The sequence below is a fragment of the Gadus morhua genome, chromosome 1 (assembly GCF_902167405.1).
Source record: "Gadus morhua chromosome 1, gadMor3.0, whole genome shotgun sequence".
NCBI lineage: Eukaryota > Metazoa > Chordata > Actinopteri > Gadiformes > Gadidae > Gadus > Gadus morhua.
Window position 1 is genome coordinate 26,958,762 of NC_044048.1, and position 18,682 is coordinate 26,977,443.

The window sequence follows — 18,682 nt, forward strand, 5'->3', positions numbered from 1 at the left end:
GCAGACAGACAGCAGGTCGGTATGACAGACAGAGGGGCAGACCGTCCTACAGTGCGTTAAACACTTTGAGGCTCCCATCAAGGCTGCCACCTTTCTGTTCCTATCGCTCACCCGATCACTCTGTCTCTCGCTCTGCTGGCTCGCTCTCTCGTTCTTGTTCCTCTCTCTCTCTAGCTTGCCCCCCCCTCTTGCCTTTTCTCTGTCTCGCTTCCTCTCTCTCACTCCCGCTCTGTCTCTCGCCCAGATATCTGAGCATTCAAGTGGAACCGCCCAGACACTGGCAGGTCACAGGGGCAGCTGCTCCAGGTGTGTGTGTGTGTGAGAGAGAGAGAAAGACAGGCACCGTTTAAACAGGCTCAGAGGCAAACAGTGGCACAAGACTGGCCACGTGCACACGTGCACACACACACACACACACACACACACACACACACACACACACACACACACACACACACACACACACACACACAGCATTTGTTTTTCTTTTGAACATGGGTTTACTTGTTTAAGTCTTCCACCCCCACCGCTCCCGGCGGACAGAGATTCCAAAGGCAGGGCACGGTGAGGGGGCCAGGGTGACCGTGGGAGGGGGGAGTCTTGTGGTCCACAGACCCATGGCTGGACTGTAATATTTTTCAGTGTGTGTGTATAACTGAACTTAAGATATTCACCACTAACCGTGAAAACCCTTCACCTGGAACCTGGAGCCAAAATCAAGACAAGGAGTGCTTGCGCGTGTGTTTGTGTGTGCGTGTGTGTGCGTGTGCGCGTGTGTGCGTGTGTGTGTGTGTGTGTGTCTGTGTCTGAGGCCGGGTGTGTTGAGTGACCCAGGGCCAGTCTGAGTTTGACCCCCAGGCCTTTAGTGGCCAGTTGCCAGCCCAGCCACGTAAAGCAGCTCTCTTTTGTCTTTTACGGCCCATATTTACTACCACTGCCGCTACCTACCCCCCCATCCCCCCCTCTGCTCCCAGCCTGCACTCTCCCCAGCCCCAGAAGGGCTGTTTGAGGCGGGCTGAGGGGTGAGGGGGATGGCTGGAACAACACAACCCAAATAGTGGCTGTAAACTTCAGACTGGGCTTTACAGCCGCAGTCTACTGCCCCTCACTCACCTCCCAGTGACCTCCCATGGACTGTCCCTTCACACACACACACACACACACACACACACACACACACACACACACACACACACACACACACACACACACACACACACACACACACACACACACACACACACACACACACACACACACACACCAAACACCAAACACCAAAACACGACCCCAACTTCACCCTACCTGATGTGCCCTTTGGTTGACTTCGGTGTGGGAATGTGGGCTTTTCATATCTTTTTACACCCATTTCCCCCCCACAAACACACACACACAAACAGCCCCACACGCTGGTTTAACACTTCCTGCATGCCAACACCAAAACAACACCAACACACTGTTGTCATTTAAGGATTCATGAATGTTAGCTTGACCAAACTGAGAGAAGTCCATCATAGTTGTTGCATCCATCTTTTAATTATATTATTTCTATAGCAATCCTGCCAAAGGTTGTTTAACTAATATGGGAAACACAGATCTTATTTCTATTTATAACAAAATTAATATTTTGTATAATCTACATCTATATATGTTTATTGTTTGACTGTTTCCCTGGCCAGACTGTACACATGAGCAACCAGTTTGAGCTTCCTGCTTGAAGAGACATTCAAATCTGCCCACAGCTCTGTCTGGTTGTTACTGGTTCGGTCACTGGTTCCTCCAGATTCTCTAGTAGGTTTTCTACATAGCTCAGGGATTAAGTGGCTCTGTAGCACTCGAGTGCACTGTGTTCTGGGTTACGGGGAGACACACACACACACAGACGCCTGACCTCTATTTAACAAGTGTTGCATTCCACTGAAGCATCCACATGACATGCACTCTCTCTAACACACACTCACACACACACACACACACACACACACACACACACACACACACACACACACACACACACACACACACAGACCTCAAGCCAGAGCTATCCGGCTCTAACAACGTGCCATCAATGGAACTTAAATTGTTTGGCTCAACGCCACTCTGATCAATTCCATCGATCCGTCCCTCATGTGCTGTATACGTCTAGCCATCCCTCTCTCTCTCTCTTTATCTGTCTCTCTCTTCCCCAGCTCCCTGTCTCTCTCTTTATCTCTCTAAAGACCTCATAAGTGAGGCACTATTGCCAAAGGATACACCACTTACATCACTATCGCGGTCTTCGCCCCCTAGCTTTCTTTCTTGAGTCCTCTCTCTCTAGCAGTATGGCTATCTATAGGGCAATTTATCAATACATTTAGATGGGTTTGGTTTTTCTACAAATTTACCAAAATCCGGCATCCATTTTTTATACATAATTCCCAAGAGAAAGATAGATTTAAGCGAAATGATATTTAAATGTAAATGGTTAATGCGTTCCAATGTGTCAAACTGTTTTCCACATCACAGGCTTGATATGTCTGGGAGTACTTACATTAAAACTTAATGGCCCCTGGAGCAGGTCAGGTCAGAATTAGCATGCTAACGCTATCAATGTAATAGCCAGGCCTTAATAACTGCCGCTTTTCTCTGTGTTCGGTCCCACTTTGCCTGTATGACGGCTACTGCTACCACTTCGGTCATAACCGAATATGTGTCCAACCCATGTCTGCATTTTGACACTGCAACTTTTTTTATTTGAAGAACCTTGACACAGACCCGAGCTGCAGATAATTTAGCATGTCGCTACACGCCCGCAAAGCTCCTGGTGAAACTGTTCAGCACACCGATTGGAGGAAAGGAGGTTATTTAGAGAGACAGATAGAGAGACAGGGCGAGATAGCTGGAGAGAGAGAATGAGAGACAATTGCCACAGGGCATGTGTAGCATCATTAGTGCCAAGTGTCTGAAAGCTGTCCGAAAACATTCCATCAGCGCCAGAGCCAGGGACCTAGCTAACAATCAGAGACCATTATAATGGTCTAGCTCTGCAAGTTAGCACTGAGTGGTAGCACTGAGCCTTAGCGCTGCACGTTAGCCCACGCAGACAAGGGGACCCTGCAGACATCCACACAGGACTCATGCATATGTATTGTGCCTGAACAGACGCTTGACAAGATGGCACTGGCAGCACAATGGGAAATGGCTGTCTGTGGGTTGGCGGGGGTGTGTGTATGTGGACATATATAATGGATCAATATTAATCACATACATCCATACACAGTTCTATCTGACTGTTTGCTGGAATACATTTGTGGGAGTATGGCAGTCGGTCCAAACTCTGAAACTCTGGTCAGCTTCTGGGCTACTGCCATGATTTTCAATGGCCCCCGAAAAAGTACAAGATCGTCCCACTGCACCGAACAGGATGTGACCTAATGTCTCTTGTTGAAACATACTTTTTCCACTTTACAGTTGCCAACTTCCTGCCCAGTAGACGTCCGTTTCCATGGTGTTTTTTTTTAAGCCGAGCCCCTTGCTTTCTAGTGGCTAGTGTGAGTTTGACATGAAGCGCTGCTTTCTGCCCTGGCGCATCGCCTATCACAGATCACTGCAAAGCAAACACTGTAATGTGCAATCAAGACCCTCATCTCCCTAGTCCCTTCACGTGCACTTGCCTTTGATTGAGAGTGAACAACAACACTTTGGCCCTGGACTTGAGTGCTAAGCTTATCACAGGGCTATTAGCTGATAGCAGCTAGGCTAGCATCTTGCAGTAACACAAATAACGCAAATAACACCAGTCACTGGTGTCACGCCCGTGGTTTAGACATCAGAGAGGCAGTTGAGCCGGGCCAGCTCCCTCTGTTAACGTAAACTTATGGCCTGAATGTGAATAGACGTGGAAAGACTCGGTTGCAATTCATCTAATGCTAGCTTTGTAGTGTAGCATGTACCGTAGCTGGGTCTCTCACGCCACCATCACAGCAACCCAAGTAGCTGGGACTGGGCTCAGGGCGACGTTTACAGCATGGGGACATATAGGCCAGGCCTGATTATGCCCATGATGTGGTTATCTATTCCACCGCGCACCACAAATCAACTTAAACGCGAATGCGGGGGCCTGCCCTTCCTCACAGCACCGAGCGCAATACGACTCACGCTCGCAAGCACGTGTTCCCGCCTCACCCCCCACCAACAGACACCCCCTCCCTAAACATCGACCGACGCTCGCCTCCATGACCCCCCCCCCCCCCCGTTGAGTGTGAGGGGGTGCTGTTATCGAGCGGTCCCTCCACCCTCCGACCTTCCACCCTCCACCCCCTAATGCGCTACGACAAACAAACGCAGTCCTCTAATAGAAGCGCACGGCCCGTCTGTGCGTGGGGACACAGGCGGCGGCTGTCTGGCCAGCGCCTGGGAGGAACCGTGTGTGTGTGCAACGAGGAAGTGGTCGGGCTGAAACCAGGTGGAACGCGGGGGAGTCCGCCCGGGCGCCGCGTCTGGCCACGGTCCGGGGGGTTGATGTTGTATATTTTTGAACCAGCTGACAGCTGACCTTAGCTTGGCCTCCCGTCAGAAAAGAGGAAGCCCCCCCCCCCCCCCCCGAGATGCGCCGGGCTGTGAAGGGTCCAGTGTTCTCACAGACAGGCCGAACTGGTTGCCGAGCCAACATGCTGGGTTGAGTGGGCTGGGGACCAGTGGTTTATCCGAAGCACCACCAGAGAAATCGTTCTTCGTTCGTTCCTCACGCCATTTAACAGTTTAGTTTCACAACAGGCATAGATTTGAATCTCCCCTTTTGCATGGTTTTGCCTCTCTGGAAGTATCTCCCATCGCACGCCTGGACAATCTAATCCAATCTGATCCTACCGTTTGGCTGGAGCAGCCTTCCAGGAGCCATGATTAACTTGTCATTGTGGCGGAGCAGGCCGGGAGAATTAATGGTGGCTCATCTCACCCCTGTCGACGGTGGCTGGCTGACCTTCCGTTTAATGGTACGACTGCACACTGTCTGGTGCTGACATGAGAAAATATAAACCCCTGCACGCACACACACACACACCCACATACCCATAGACACCCACCATTGTTTAAGGACTGTGAATTATCTAAGGTGTTTTTATGCGCCGTGTAAATCATTGAATGACCATGCCTCCCACACACACACAAGCGCACACCTACACACACACACACACACACACACACACACACAGCTGCTGATCTGCACTCGGCCAAGTGGCACTTTAAACATGGAGTGGGGTCAAGGGAGCGTTCGTAGTGCCGCATAACTCGTTAGCTTACACCTTTCATTAATCTTCAAAGCATCTTATCAGCCGCCGCAGCGCTTCATGGAGAACTTGTCAGGAACAGCGACACTCGCTAGTGCTAGAGCTAGCTCAAGTGACACACTCGCACATCGCATGCAGTGTCTATGCATATGCTAGCTTTGTATTGATATATATTTAAAAAATGTATGATTAAAATACAAACTAAGTAAGAATGATACAAATGGTAAAAAGCAAAAGAAATCTGATTATGTTTATAAAGCTTAAAGCCTTGTAGGCAGGTCTGACGTGAAGTCTTTGGCATCTTTGCTGCGGGACCTAAACATTGACGTTTGTCGGGGATTAGCGAGCGATTATTGAAGAGTAGAGGGCGGACAAAGGAAGGAGGTGCGCTTGAAGCCAACGGGCCAGGGAGTGTCTGCCTTGTTGTTATCTGACAACAGTTTGTGTGTCTGCTTGAGTGGCAGCGGAAGATTGAGTGGAGTTTGCTTTGGATTTCCAGATGTGAATTATCGCCGTGGAGTGACGCCTGTCCCCACTAGGCTCAGCCCGGCTACCCTTTCATTTCCCAGCACCTCGTGTTTGCTTTCTTTTTTTTTCCTTTCTATTCTTTGGAGTGTACGGTGCAAGGACTTGTTTGTACTCGCACTGTCCTGTGTGTGTGTGTGTGTGTGTGTGTGTGTGTGTGTGTGTGTGTGTGTGTGTGTGTGTGTGTGTGTGCGCATGTCCCTGTGTGTCTGTGCGCGTGTCTCTGTGTGTGTGTTTACTTCTACAACTTCACACCAACTTTACAAAAAGCATATTTACTGACAAACACACATGCAAACAAAACACGTGCGAAACAAATACACAAACACACACATAAATGCCTCCTCCGAAGTGTTTACTCTTCTCAGCCGTTCCTTTTCATAAGAACCCTCCACTCTAGGACATATCACATGCTATAATACGCCAAATCCTCAAAATACACACATGCATACACATGAACTCCTTGATTCAACTTAAATTACATGTCATTTACTTTCCAGTATTCTTAGAAAGCAGATCAAAGCCATTTGGGCTTGCTATTGCCAGCACCCCTGAAGGAGAGATTTACAGCTTTTCATATTGATATATCTTGTTAATAACCAATGAAGAAAGCTGTAGAATTAAATATTAAGCGATATATTCATTTTTGTTTTTCCTTCCATCGCTCGTGATTTTAAAAGTGTATCATAATGACATTAGAATGTGGTCACTTGTTCTTAACTAACAGTAAGCCAAAGCATGGCCACTCGGTGCATGGACACACACACACACACACACACACACACACACACACACACACACACACACACACACACACACACACACACACAGATCGATATGAATGTCCATTAGTGTGCGAGCACAGTGTATGTCAGAAAGTTTCAACGCACAGCTAATTCAATCATCCTGCTTTTAGATGGCTATAAAACATTTGTTGTGCTGGATCATGGAGGAGACATTACACTCGGTTCCTAGAATTATTCCTCCATTTAGGAACGGCTGGCTCCTCTCAGACCAACACCAGTCTGCTCCCACCGCTGACTTTTCCATGCGTTTCCGCAGAAAAACAGACGCCCCCATTCAACTGACAGCTACACTACTATAGATAGCTTCTTTCTGAGCTGTTGTATAAAGTACAGTCCAATGTAGTTCATCTTTGTAGTCGATTCGTCCTTAGCAGTAGCACAGTTAGCAGTAGCATGTTATTAGCATCAGTGTATTGGCTAGCGTATTAGCATTAGCATTGGATCCTTCTATGAACAGCACTTGATGCCAGCATAGCATTAGCATTGGATCCTTCTATGAACAGCCCTTGTTGCCCTAGCAAGGTTTTAGCCTTGGATTCTTCTATGAACATCCGTTGTTTCCCTGGCATATTAGCATTAGCGTTGGATCTTCCCATAAACAACAAGACCCCCCGTCGTCGCCCTAGCCTATTAGCATATTAGCACATTAGTGTTAGCATCGGATCCCTCTATAAACAGCTGACCCAAGGAGCTCGAGTTCTGCCTTGGCGTGGGGAAAAGAGCTGGAAAGGTCCAGCTGTATTTACTTACCCCAACCCCTCCCCCACCTCCACACCACCACCACCACCACCACCGCAGTGGGCCACCCCGACTTGCCTCCCCCCCCCCCCCCCCCCCCTGCTCGTTCTTGCTGAGCAGAACCGCGCGACTCGCTCGCCGTTCCCACGGAAACGTTTGCCAAAGCAAATTTGGCGAGAGGAAATGGAGACCCTGCTCTTCCTCCCCCCTCCACCCCCTTCCTCTTTGCAATCCCATCCTGTCCCCCTCCTCTGTGTGTGTGTGTGTGTGTGTGTGTGTGTGTGTGTGTGTGTGTGTGTGTGTGTGTGTGTGTGTGTGTGTTTTCTGTTTCCAAAGTGTGGTTTATGATTTAAGCGTTTCTCGTGATTGTTAGTTTGTGTTTTTCCATTGTGTTGCCGCTAGCGTTACCTGTATCCATCCCCCCCGTTTCGCCACGATGGTGGTCATGGGGCTGCTAGCCTTTAGTCTAGCCTTGTCAAAGGAACAACAAATGTGTTGGGGTGGAGGACGAGGGCGTGGTTGTCGGCTGGTAGTTATATCTAGCATCCCTGGCCTACCTTCCTGGAAACGAAGGCCGTGCTTAGATTTAAAAATAAAAAAAAACAGAGCAACATAAAAAACACATGTCACAGGCACAATGTCCAGAGTGGGGTTTTATTTTCCCTCCAGAACGGCATTCATTGTCTTCTCAGTTTGAGCAAGAAAAAAAAAATACATAAGAAAAGAAAGCCATGGGGCCCTTCGGTTTTGGAGGGAAATAGAATGTTTTCTTGAAACCTGCCACATAAAATGAGAGCTTAGGGATTGTTTTGGCTAGGACTGTGGAAACACACACACACACACACACACACACACACACACACACACACGCACACACACACACACACACACACACACACACACACACACACATGGCTCCTTCTGCTCATGCTCAGTAGGAGTGGGGGGTGGGTGTGTTCCTGGTTAACAGGATAAGTAAGGGCCGAGGATGCCCTTGTTTTTGCACATTACAGAAGACCTCAACATCTGCTGTATGCACCCAGCCCGCCTCAGAACCACACTCACACGTGCACACACACACACACACACACACGAGTACATGTACACTGCGCATATGTCTTGTGTGACAAGGGCCTTCAAATGTATAGTCAATGCTAGAGTATCTAAACATAACAAGAGAACAGACACATACACACTCAGACACACACTCAGACACACACACACACACACACACACACACACACACACACACACACACACACACACACACACACACACACACACACACACACACACACACACACACACTCATTTATGTGCTGAGTATAGGGGAGTATATATTGCCCTTCGTCATATCAAAGTGAATTTTATACAAGGTCATTTCGAGTGTAGTCAGCAGATCAGCTCAGTTTCGGTGGCGGAGTCCTCAACATTTTTCACAATACAGTTTTAACATTTTTCCGAAAAAGTTCCGAAAATGAAGAAAAGATAAAAGTGATACTTTGCAGTAGAATGGTGCCGTAGTGGTACTTTTGCACTGTGTGTGTGTGTTGTGCCATTTGCTTTATTTAACACAGAAGCCCTATTGTTCCGCCACCAAAGCCATAGCCAGGCAGGCAGGGATGCCAAAATTGGAGTCGTGTATGTTTTCAGTATTTGTGTGCGACCGTGCGTGTGCGCGTAGGCGTGTGTGTAATTTGTGAGCACAGTCGAGAAATCTCGAAGGAGTGCAACTCTCCACAGCCATTGCACCAAACTCAATTTTTACAGTCTCAATGTCAGTTGGGAGATTTGGATGGCGCACGCACATATATTTACAGACACAAGTGCGTATTTTCAGATGAGCACGTTGAAGCAGATCCAATGCGAGTTCTCTGCTCTCCCTCCGACGTGACTCTATTTACAGTGTACCACACAAAAGAGCGGTCGAAGCCGACGACAAACCAAACAGTTGCTTGACTCGCACACAGCTGGCTTGTTAACACCAAGGTCAACGGCTAACAAGTTTGACCTTATCGCCAGTCGACTTGCTCCTTGGTACATACTACAGGGACGCCATGTTGCGACACCTGTTAGTTTTTATCATTTTTATTCTGCGGTTGTGGCAGTAAAAATATCTCTCCCCCCGCCCCCATTTACTTTCCTTAGCTGGTTCTCAGTGCTAAGCTAGCCTGCAGGCTAGGGGCCCAGCCTATTCAAGAGTGTGGCGCCTTCACAAGACTGCCGGGCAGGTCTCAGCCAGGTCACAGGCAGGGTGCGGTGTAGGGCTCTCCCTGCAGGGGAACAGACGGCGAAGCAAACAGGTTGCTGGCCCTTTTATCTGCGTCTTAGTCTGGGTGGATGTTGGCTCGGGGCTGAAACAACCTGTTTCGCGTCGTAATGCCACAAACCATCCATCTGCAGTAAAGACTAAGCCTCTGACATGTTGTCACATTGCTGACGGCCTGACGTGGAAACCCAGCCTTGCTCAACAGGAACCGGATTCTGTAGGCCAGGGTCGTTGTCAGGTTCAGCAGCCAGCGGTGTTCTGCTCTGAGTCAAAGGCTTTACAAAACATCAATGTGTGGCAATTCTGTGAAAGTGAAAAAACGCACATTGTCCAACCGCCCCCACATTTGACCCCCGACCCATCCACCAGGGTCAGAGCTGTGACTCTAAAGGGAAAGAAGGACATCGTACAATGTTTTTGACGAGGGCCCCTCATTGGTGGAAACCAGAGAGGTTTGCCATGACAATAAACGGTGCACACCTGTTTAACCAACCGGCTGCCTAAGTTCAGTAGTTCAGAAGCTTAGGATGAGTCAAAACTACAAAGACTTGGCAACACCCAAAGTTCAGATAATTAAAATCTATTCAAGTGCTCGCTGAGAACGGTTGAACGTGGTGACCGGGGAGCTACAGATAGACGGAATGGAAGAAGAGGAGATAAAAATGGCTGATTGTGTCACTTTTCTTCTTATCTGGAGAGAGAGCTTGGCCGCCTGCCAGGAGAATCGCTAGACAATTTTCGCTGGAAGGCTTTTAGTTGTGTTGTTGCCTGTCAAGTCGGTGTTTCTCAACACCAAAGCCTTCTCAGTTACCCCGCTGAAAAATTGCCAGAGGAAGTTTTGCCTTAGTGTTTACAATGGCAACTTTTTTATTTAATTATTATTTTATTTAACCTGCTCTCCCCTTTTCTTTAATGATTAGATGCTATACGAATACGTGAACTTTGTCCTTATTTCTGCTCAACAGCAACACAATCTATGTATATATATTTTTTTATAATATCTCGGCACATTTCCTGTGGTGGTTGTGCAACTGCGACAGCCTAGACTTGAGGTTACCGCGGAAACAGAGCAATAAATATCCTATGTCTGGCCTGGGAATGTTGCTTCACACTTTTTAAGCTCACTACCAATGCAATTCTAGGTGTTAACATCACAAGCTAACAGGCTACCATCTTATTTTATGAATATAAGAAAACTAGCTACCATATTATTATCCCATAAGTACAAGCTAAACAGCTAGCATCTGATCCTATAAGAACTAGCAAACTACCTGCCGTAATATCCTTAGAGAAACGCCTAGAAGGCAACAATCGAATCCAAAAGTAAATGCTACCATGGGAACATCAACGTGGGAAGGCGACAGTTTGTGAGTTTTGTTAAACTAAGAGGTAGTGTGAATTGATGACTGGAGCCAGCAGACAGAGGAAGTCTTCTGCAGAATGCAGAGTTTCAAAAGACAGACGGTTTTCTCAGAAAGTGAGAAGGCTGTTGGCTGACACACCCATCCGGACACAGATACACACACACACACACACACACACACACACACACACACACACACACACACACACACACACACACACACACACACACACACACACACACACACACAACCACACACTTATGACTGACACATTCACTTATAGACACACACTTACACACACAGACATACAGACATGCAGACAAACAGACGGACAGACAAATCGAGTAAGGACACACAAACTCAAGGACAACACGCACTGAAGAACAGATGTACCATTACGAACACACACACACAGACACACACACACACGGCTGAGAGAGCTCATGACTGGAGGCTTTGTGACTTTCTCATGGTTGGCCTCCTTGTATGGCCATGGTGTGTGTCTGAATGTCTTTGTGTGTGTGAAGTGCGTGTGCGTGTTTGGTGTGTGTGCGCCCGCCTGAGGTGGGTGACACAGATACCATGTCTACAGCAGGGTGTGAGATTCCATGTATGAGCATGAGTGTCACACTCACACACACACACACACACACACACACACACACACACACACACACACACACACACACACACACACACACACACACACACACACACACACCCAGCCAGTCACCGCCTGACCCCTATATCTAACCACATGCGCACCCGCGTTGCTCGCGGTTCTAGAGCACCCTATCCTCGAGGTGTCATTTCCTCCATATCTCTTCAGCGTCTTGGTCTATCAGCCAACCCTCCTAAATATGATAGATTCTAAATTAAATGACAGACGCATCTGCTGTTGTGTCGTATCTTATAATGATATCAGGCCATTTATGAAGGCTAAGTATGCTTATTATCGGTACATATTTATAGATAATATGTTTATAAATGTCCATACAGTATATACATGTGGAGACACATCCATATCTACAAATAGGCCTAATATATAGATATGTATTTATCAACATGGTGTACGTTGAAGTGAATTTGAGAGTGACAGATGCATCGTTGTACATGAGTGCCAACACCTGTGCCTTTGCTGAGTGTGTGTTTGTGAGTGCGCGTGTGTTTGTGTTATGTTATCCGGTTCTGTAATGCTCTTCCTTTTTTTTAAGTCTCCCTCTCTGTCTGTCTGTCTCTCCATCTGTCAGTCTTTGCGAGTCATTGCTCCCCCCCCCCCCCCCCAGTCTGTCTTGGTTTGCCGCCATCGGGACCAACTGCTCTGTAATCTAGAGACACAGATTACCCCCCCCCAATGCCCCACCCCCCACCACCCTTGGCTCAGTCAGCCAATCGTTGACCCGAAACGTCATCCACTGTTTCAAGATTATCTCTCCCCCACCTCCTTCCGTGGAGTTCTGTTGACGCTGGCAATGGTTAATCCACAAGACACCAGTGGGCACGTGCAATAGGCCCATTCAGGCCTTAGGGACTCCAGTGTGTGTGTGTGTGTGTGTGCGTGTGTATCAGTGCCGGCAGATTAGCAGAGTATTCTTTCTCTGCTAACTCTCACCCTCTCTCTCTCTCTGTCTCTCTCTGTGTGTCTGTCTCTCCCAGTGGACGCGCTAGCCGGCTAGCCATGCTAATATGCAGGGCGGATTATCTTGTGTGACATGACCTAAAACTACAAACCCAATGCGGTTGCTAGCTTCACCGCTACGCTACCCGCGCACCGAATGCATTCCCCTGGTTCGCTTCGGTCCAGACCACCAGACAAGATCCACTTAGACCTACTAAGGGAGGCCTTTACTGCCGTCCTGACACCAAAATACTCACATCACCTTAGTACAACTTGATGTTGAACACGTTTTTCAATAGCAAAGACACTTAGATGATGAGAGCGTCACTAACATAATAAGATCCGCTCACATCCCGCAGCAGCGATGTTGCTACAGCCGAACACTAAACAACGCATACCTTTAAACAAAGTCTACCGTGCCTTGTGGCCCCCACCTCATGTATGCTCAGATTGTTTAGAGGTCGTCCAACCTGTATAACACTAGAGCAGAGTAAACGTTATCGGTCAGACAGGTGAGCTCCACGCCCGGACGAAGGTCAATCCTAGGAACTTGTTTTTCTCTGTTTTAAAAATAGAACATCAACATCAAGTGGCCGTTTGGTCCTGATGCGTCTCACAGGATATGATTGTTGGCGAGCCGGTTGAGCCACTGCCAGGTAACCCTGGTGATCCTCTGGGTGTCACGGGTGTCAGCGCGCAGTCTAGCCACGCTTATTGTCCCCACTATGCCGGCTTAACGCGGTCTCCCGTTACAGGAGGGCCAGGCAGCCAGCAAGATCCCAACATGGTCACGCAGACAGATGGACAGAGGGGGAGAGAGGGAGGGAGAGAGAGAGAGTTTATAGTGTGGGAGGAAAGTTGAGATACTAACTCCTATTAGAAAGGGCCACCTGTTGATGTCTCTTTGGAAACAAAATGAGGCACGTGTGTGTGTGTGTGTGTGTGTGTGTGTGTGTGTGTGTGTGTGTGTGTGTGTGTGTGTGTGTGTGTGTGTGTGTGTGTGTGTGTGTGTGTGTGTGTGTGTGTGTGTGTGTATAGACAGTAAGCAATGTGTCTAGGGAGAGTGCTGCCACCTGTACAGTGGATGGACACCAGCCGCCACCTCCCTCCACCGTCACCACATTGGATTCCTTCAAGAAACACATGCACCAGAACCAATAGAAAGAGACACAAGGGGGGGAGATAGAGAGAGAGTAAGAGAGACAGATGGCTGAAACAGCGATAGAGACAGACTTTCCACCATACTTGTAGAGACAGAGAGAGATAGACAGAGAAACCGACAGATAGAAAGACAGAGATGGACAGGCAGAGATAGAAAGAGCAACAGAGAGAGATAGAATACGGAGAAGGGGAATAAGAGAGAGAAGGCTGATAATGTGTGAAACCAGCCGCCCCCCGCTCTTGTTCTGTTGTGTCATGGTGTACAAGCCTCCGCTCATGCGTGTGACCTTCAGACCACCAGGGCATGTCCCTTCTCTCTGGGGTGTGTGTGGGTGTGGGAACATTTGAATGAAACGAAACCTAAGCACCTGACCTTGAACAGAAATGGTCTAGATACAGTATATGTACAGTACATTATAAAGTGGAGTACTATGAGTTTCCTTATCGTGCGAGTCGATGGCTGTTGATGTGTTTGTGTACGTGCCTGTGTGCGTGCGTGTTTGTGTATATGACACACACACACACACACAAACTCACACACACAAACTTTGCGTGGCAGCCAGTGACAGCCACAGCTAAGAAGATGAGATCATAGTCACAACAGATCCCTCCTTGTCTGTCCGTCAGACAGACTCACAGACAGTGTGTGTGTGTGTGTGTGTGTGTGTGTGTGTGTGTGTGTGTGTGTGTGTGTGTGTGTGTGCACTTAAACACGGCCACTCCCACGTTATCAGGCACATGGAGGCAATCATTGTTTCCTTCTCTTGAAACAAAAGAATGTGAACATAAAATAACAGGCAGTGGCATTAACTAGCTACTAGAGAATTACCCTGAAATGCTAAGCGAATGTCAAAGCGACCATATAATACTCATATTAATCTCTAAACTCTTCTCTATACTCTGTTTCCAGGCAGCTGATCCCATCCCAGCCAAGAAATTGAAACATGAAGACTTCCTGTCATCGCCCCCATTGGCTGACAAGGACAAGACACCCGATTGGCTACGCTCCCTCTCCGCCTCTGCCAATAAGGTGAGCTAAATAGGTCTTGGTTTTTTATTGCGTTTTATACATTGCATCCGGGAATATTTTTGAAAACATCAAAAAAATCTTAAAACATGTCTCTTTTAGTTATGCTTTCTTTGATTTTCCCAATGTGTCTCCTTTACGGCTTCAATCTACCTCTGAATTATATCGCTGTGAATCTCGGATTTGATAAAACTTAGGCGTACGGTGTAAATACAGTCTGATTGTTGTGATAGTCATACGGCCCGACTCTCACAGTGGTCCTCGGTACGGATAAGATTTGGGGTGCTGCCATGACAAACTTTAGAATGAGATTTGGGGTGCTGCCATGACAAACTTTAGAATGAGATTTGGGGTGCTGCACTCCTCCCATGACAAACTGTAGGATGCGATTTGGGGTGCTGCCATGACAAACTTTAGGATGGATGGAAAGCGGGTGAGGGACAGGGCTTAAATTTAGACCTGCCGAGCTGCGCTGCCGAGGGGAAACCAGAGAGCAGTTGGGGGGGCTCTGTGTCTTCCCTTACCCAGCCCGCCTCCTGAGGTCTGGGAGAACTGTAACCCAACATCACCCAAACACCATGATAGATGGGCCCGCGCGACGATCGATACCCAACAATTCACAGCTCCAAATGTCCTTGCCTGTGTTCATGAAGTGCAGCATTCACACTGCACACTAACCACTGCCTTGGTTAGTGAGGTTCCCCCCCCCTTCACTGTAAGCGCTTTGAGTTTCCAGAAAAAAAAGCGCTATATAAATTCAATGAATTATATTATTATTATTATTATTAACACTCAGGGATTCTATCAATAAAAGGTGCTATACAAGTGAAAGTAAAAGTCTATTTTTGATGACTTGCTTTTTGTCCCGACCTATTGGACCCATATTCGTGTTGTTACGAGCTGTGTTTGTTTTGTACTTTGTATTCATTGTGTGTGTGTGTGTGTGTGTGTGTGTGTGTGTGTGTGTGTGTGTGTGTGTGTGTGTGTGTGTGTGTGTGTGTGTGTGTGTGTGTGTGTGTGTGTGTGTGTGTGTGTGTGTGTGCGTGTTTCAGGGTCTTAACTGCATGCAGCCCAGGCAGAGGCCCTCAGCGTTCAGACCCTGGTCCCCGAACATCTCGTCTGCAGACAAGGAGCCCTCCGGTCGGCCCCTGGCCCTGCTGAGAGACGGGTGAGTCCGGCCACCGCACCCCCCACACTCTGATCCAAAATGGCTGACAGGGCTCTCTGAAGAGGGGGCCAGAGGAGCAGCTGGTTCGTGTCAGTGAGATAAGAGACGGTTTCCAGAGAAGGTCCAAACCCAACAATGTGCCTGCATACCCACACTGAAATGTCTCTTTCTCGGTGTGTTTTTCTCTCTCAATTCCTTCGTACAATTGGCACGTGGCCAAGCCACGAGGATAACCCATAAGAAAATGAGAAAAAGAAAAAGGAGAAAAATATGTACAGTATAAAAACGAAAACATACCAGTGAAAAAGTACTAAAAAACATCTTTCCCCTCAGTTTCTACAACTTCAAGACCTTGGAGAGCGCTGTGGCCCCCAACGTCGCCCTCACGCCGCAGCCCCTGGGCAAGGCCCCGGAGCCCGTGTCCCCGTGCGTCCCCAGCACCTCCCACCCCAGCGGAGGGGAGCCCCCCGGAGAGGAGGCCCACGCCCCCGCCCGGCCCCGCAAGAGGAAGGCCACCGGAGGGGAGCAGCACCCGCTGCTACCCCTGGCCCCCCTGCTGCTGCCTCTGGTGCCCCTGGTCCCAGAGCCCTGCTGCCCGCCCCCTTCCTCCGTCTGCAAGCCCCCCCAGGACGACTCGGAGGTGGAGATCGAGGTGGAGAACCGCGATGAACGTAAGTGGCGGTTCTCTGACCCCGATCACATTTAGAAACATGGCCGTGTACCCGCGGGTACACGGCCATGTTTCTAAATGTGATCGGGGTTGGGATACATCGTGTGTTGCTGACCACATCCGGTCCACTGCCGGGTAAACCTCAACCCCACTCACCTCCTCGCCCCCCTTCTCCTTCTCTCCCCGACAGTCACCTCCTCGCTCTCCTCCCTCTCCTCGCCCTCCTTCACCTCCTCGTGCGGCTCCGCCAAGGACCTGAGCTCTCCGATGGCCCACGGGCCGCCGGCCCCCCTCACCCCCGCCCCCCTGACGCCCGCGCCGACCCCCGCCGCCGCCACCGCCGCCGCCGAGTCGTCCCCGACGCCGCCCGCCCCCACGGGCCCCGTCCCCGCCTCGCTGGAGTCGGGGCTGGAGGCGGAGCTGGAGACCCTGCGGCAGGCCTTGGACGGGGGGCTGGACTCCAAGGAGTCCAAGGAGCGCTTCCTCCACGAGGTCGTCAAGATGAGGGTGAAGCAGGAGGAGAAGCTGGGCTCCGCCCTGCTGGCCAAGCGCAGTCTGCAGCAGGTACATGGAGACACACTTAGCAGTGTACACTACACGCTGTCCACGAGATATACACACACACACACTGTACACGAGATATAACCACACACTGTACACAAGATATGTACAGACTGTACACAAGATATGTACACACACTGTACACAAGATGCGTACACACAGTACACAAGATATGTTCACACTGTACACAAGTTACGTATGAACACTGTAGGAAAACTGTGTAGGAACACTATACACAAATAATACAATCACGTGCACACACACACAAACACAGACAAATGTTCACGCACACAAAAGAAAAAGGCACTCTCACACACACACACAAGGCAAACAGACACATACACACATGTCCGTAAGCCTCCTAAGACGACCCACATCCTAAGTCAGTAGAAGGGGCCAAAAGGAAGGTCGGGACACACAGTACCCACACTACCAGGAACCCACCGGCTGGAGGGAATCAGCAGTTTCTAGGAGCAGCTTGTGGCCCCTGGGTCCAGGCAGGAGATAACAATGAGAGAGGATGTTGACGGGCTGTTGTGGAACAGCCTGGACTTCCACTGGTTTATTTTAGTCCTGGAGCCTGACCAAAACACCCACACTGAATGGGTCCGTCATAGGAGGGGACTTTAGCCCGCTTCCTAGTGGGGATATTTCTGTTATTTATAGCCATTCATTTATGTGAGGCATTTATTAACATATTTATTCATAGTTCATGAATATATGTATTCATATATTTATTTATATATAGCGAGATGTAACGCTGGGGAAGCGGTGGGTGTTTGTTGGCATGCGCTGCTACGCATCTGTCTTCAGGAAACAACAAGGCTCCATCACAGACAAGTGTGCCGTTCACTCTTGGTTCCCATGAGTAGCTTACGGGCGTGTTTTGACGCACACACACACACACACACACACACACACACACACACACACACACACATTTCACACTCATTCTCAGTGGAAAGACATCACACTTCTCTGAGTAATATTCAAACCGCCAATTCAGAAAGTTAGTCACTTGAAACTCAATACAAAGTTATGAATTGCACACTTCAACACCAAACGAAAAATCCCCCTTTCACTTGAACGAGCCTCAGCTCCATCCCTGCTCGTCCAGACACTAACCCACTGCCGTGTCCCCCCCCCACCCCCCCTGCGTGTGTTTCTGCCGCACCAGGAGCTGGAGTTCCTGCGCGTGGCCAAGAAGGAGAAGCTGCGCGAGGCGACGGAGGCCAAACGCAACCTCCGCAAGGAGATCGAGCGTCTGCGTGCCGAGAGCGAGAAGAAGATGAAGGAGGCCAACGAGTCGCGCGTGCGCCTGAAGCGCGAGCTGGAGCAGGCGCGGCTGCTGCGTGTCTGCGACAAGGGCTGCGAGGCGGGCCGCCTGCGCGCCAAGTACTCGGCACAGGTGTGTACTACACACACACACGCGCGCACGCGGATACACACACGCCCAGAGCTATGCAACTAGCTATCTATGGCCGGTTTCTTTGAGCCTCATTTTTTCA

General features: G+C 49.1%; 1 protein-coding gene across 1 annotated transcript in view; it reads left to right on the forward strand.

Annotated features, from left to right (window-relative positions):
* Nucleotides 1–18,682, forward strand: part of skia (v-ski avian sarcoma viral oncogene homolog a) — a 62,876-nt gene that overhangs the window by 38,381 nt on the left and 5,813 nt on the right. The window contains exons 2-6 of the mRNA XM_030356735.1: nucleotides 14,659–14,778; nucleotides 15,828–15,943; nucleotides 16,277–16,614; nucleotides 16,804–17,177; nucleotides 18,352–18,582. Coding sequence (XP_030212595.1) covers nucleotides 14,659–14,778; nucleotides 15,828–15,943; nucleotides 16,277–16,614; nucleotides 16,804–17,177; nucleotides 18,352–18,582 — 1,179 coding nt within the window. The remainder of the gene's footprint in view (nucleotides 1–14,658; nucleotides 14,779–15,827; nucleotides 15,944–16,276; nucleotides 16,615–16,803; nucleotides 17,178–18,351; nucleotides 18,583–18,682) is intronic.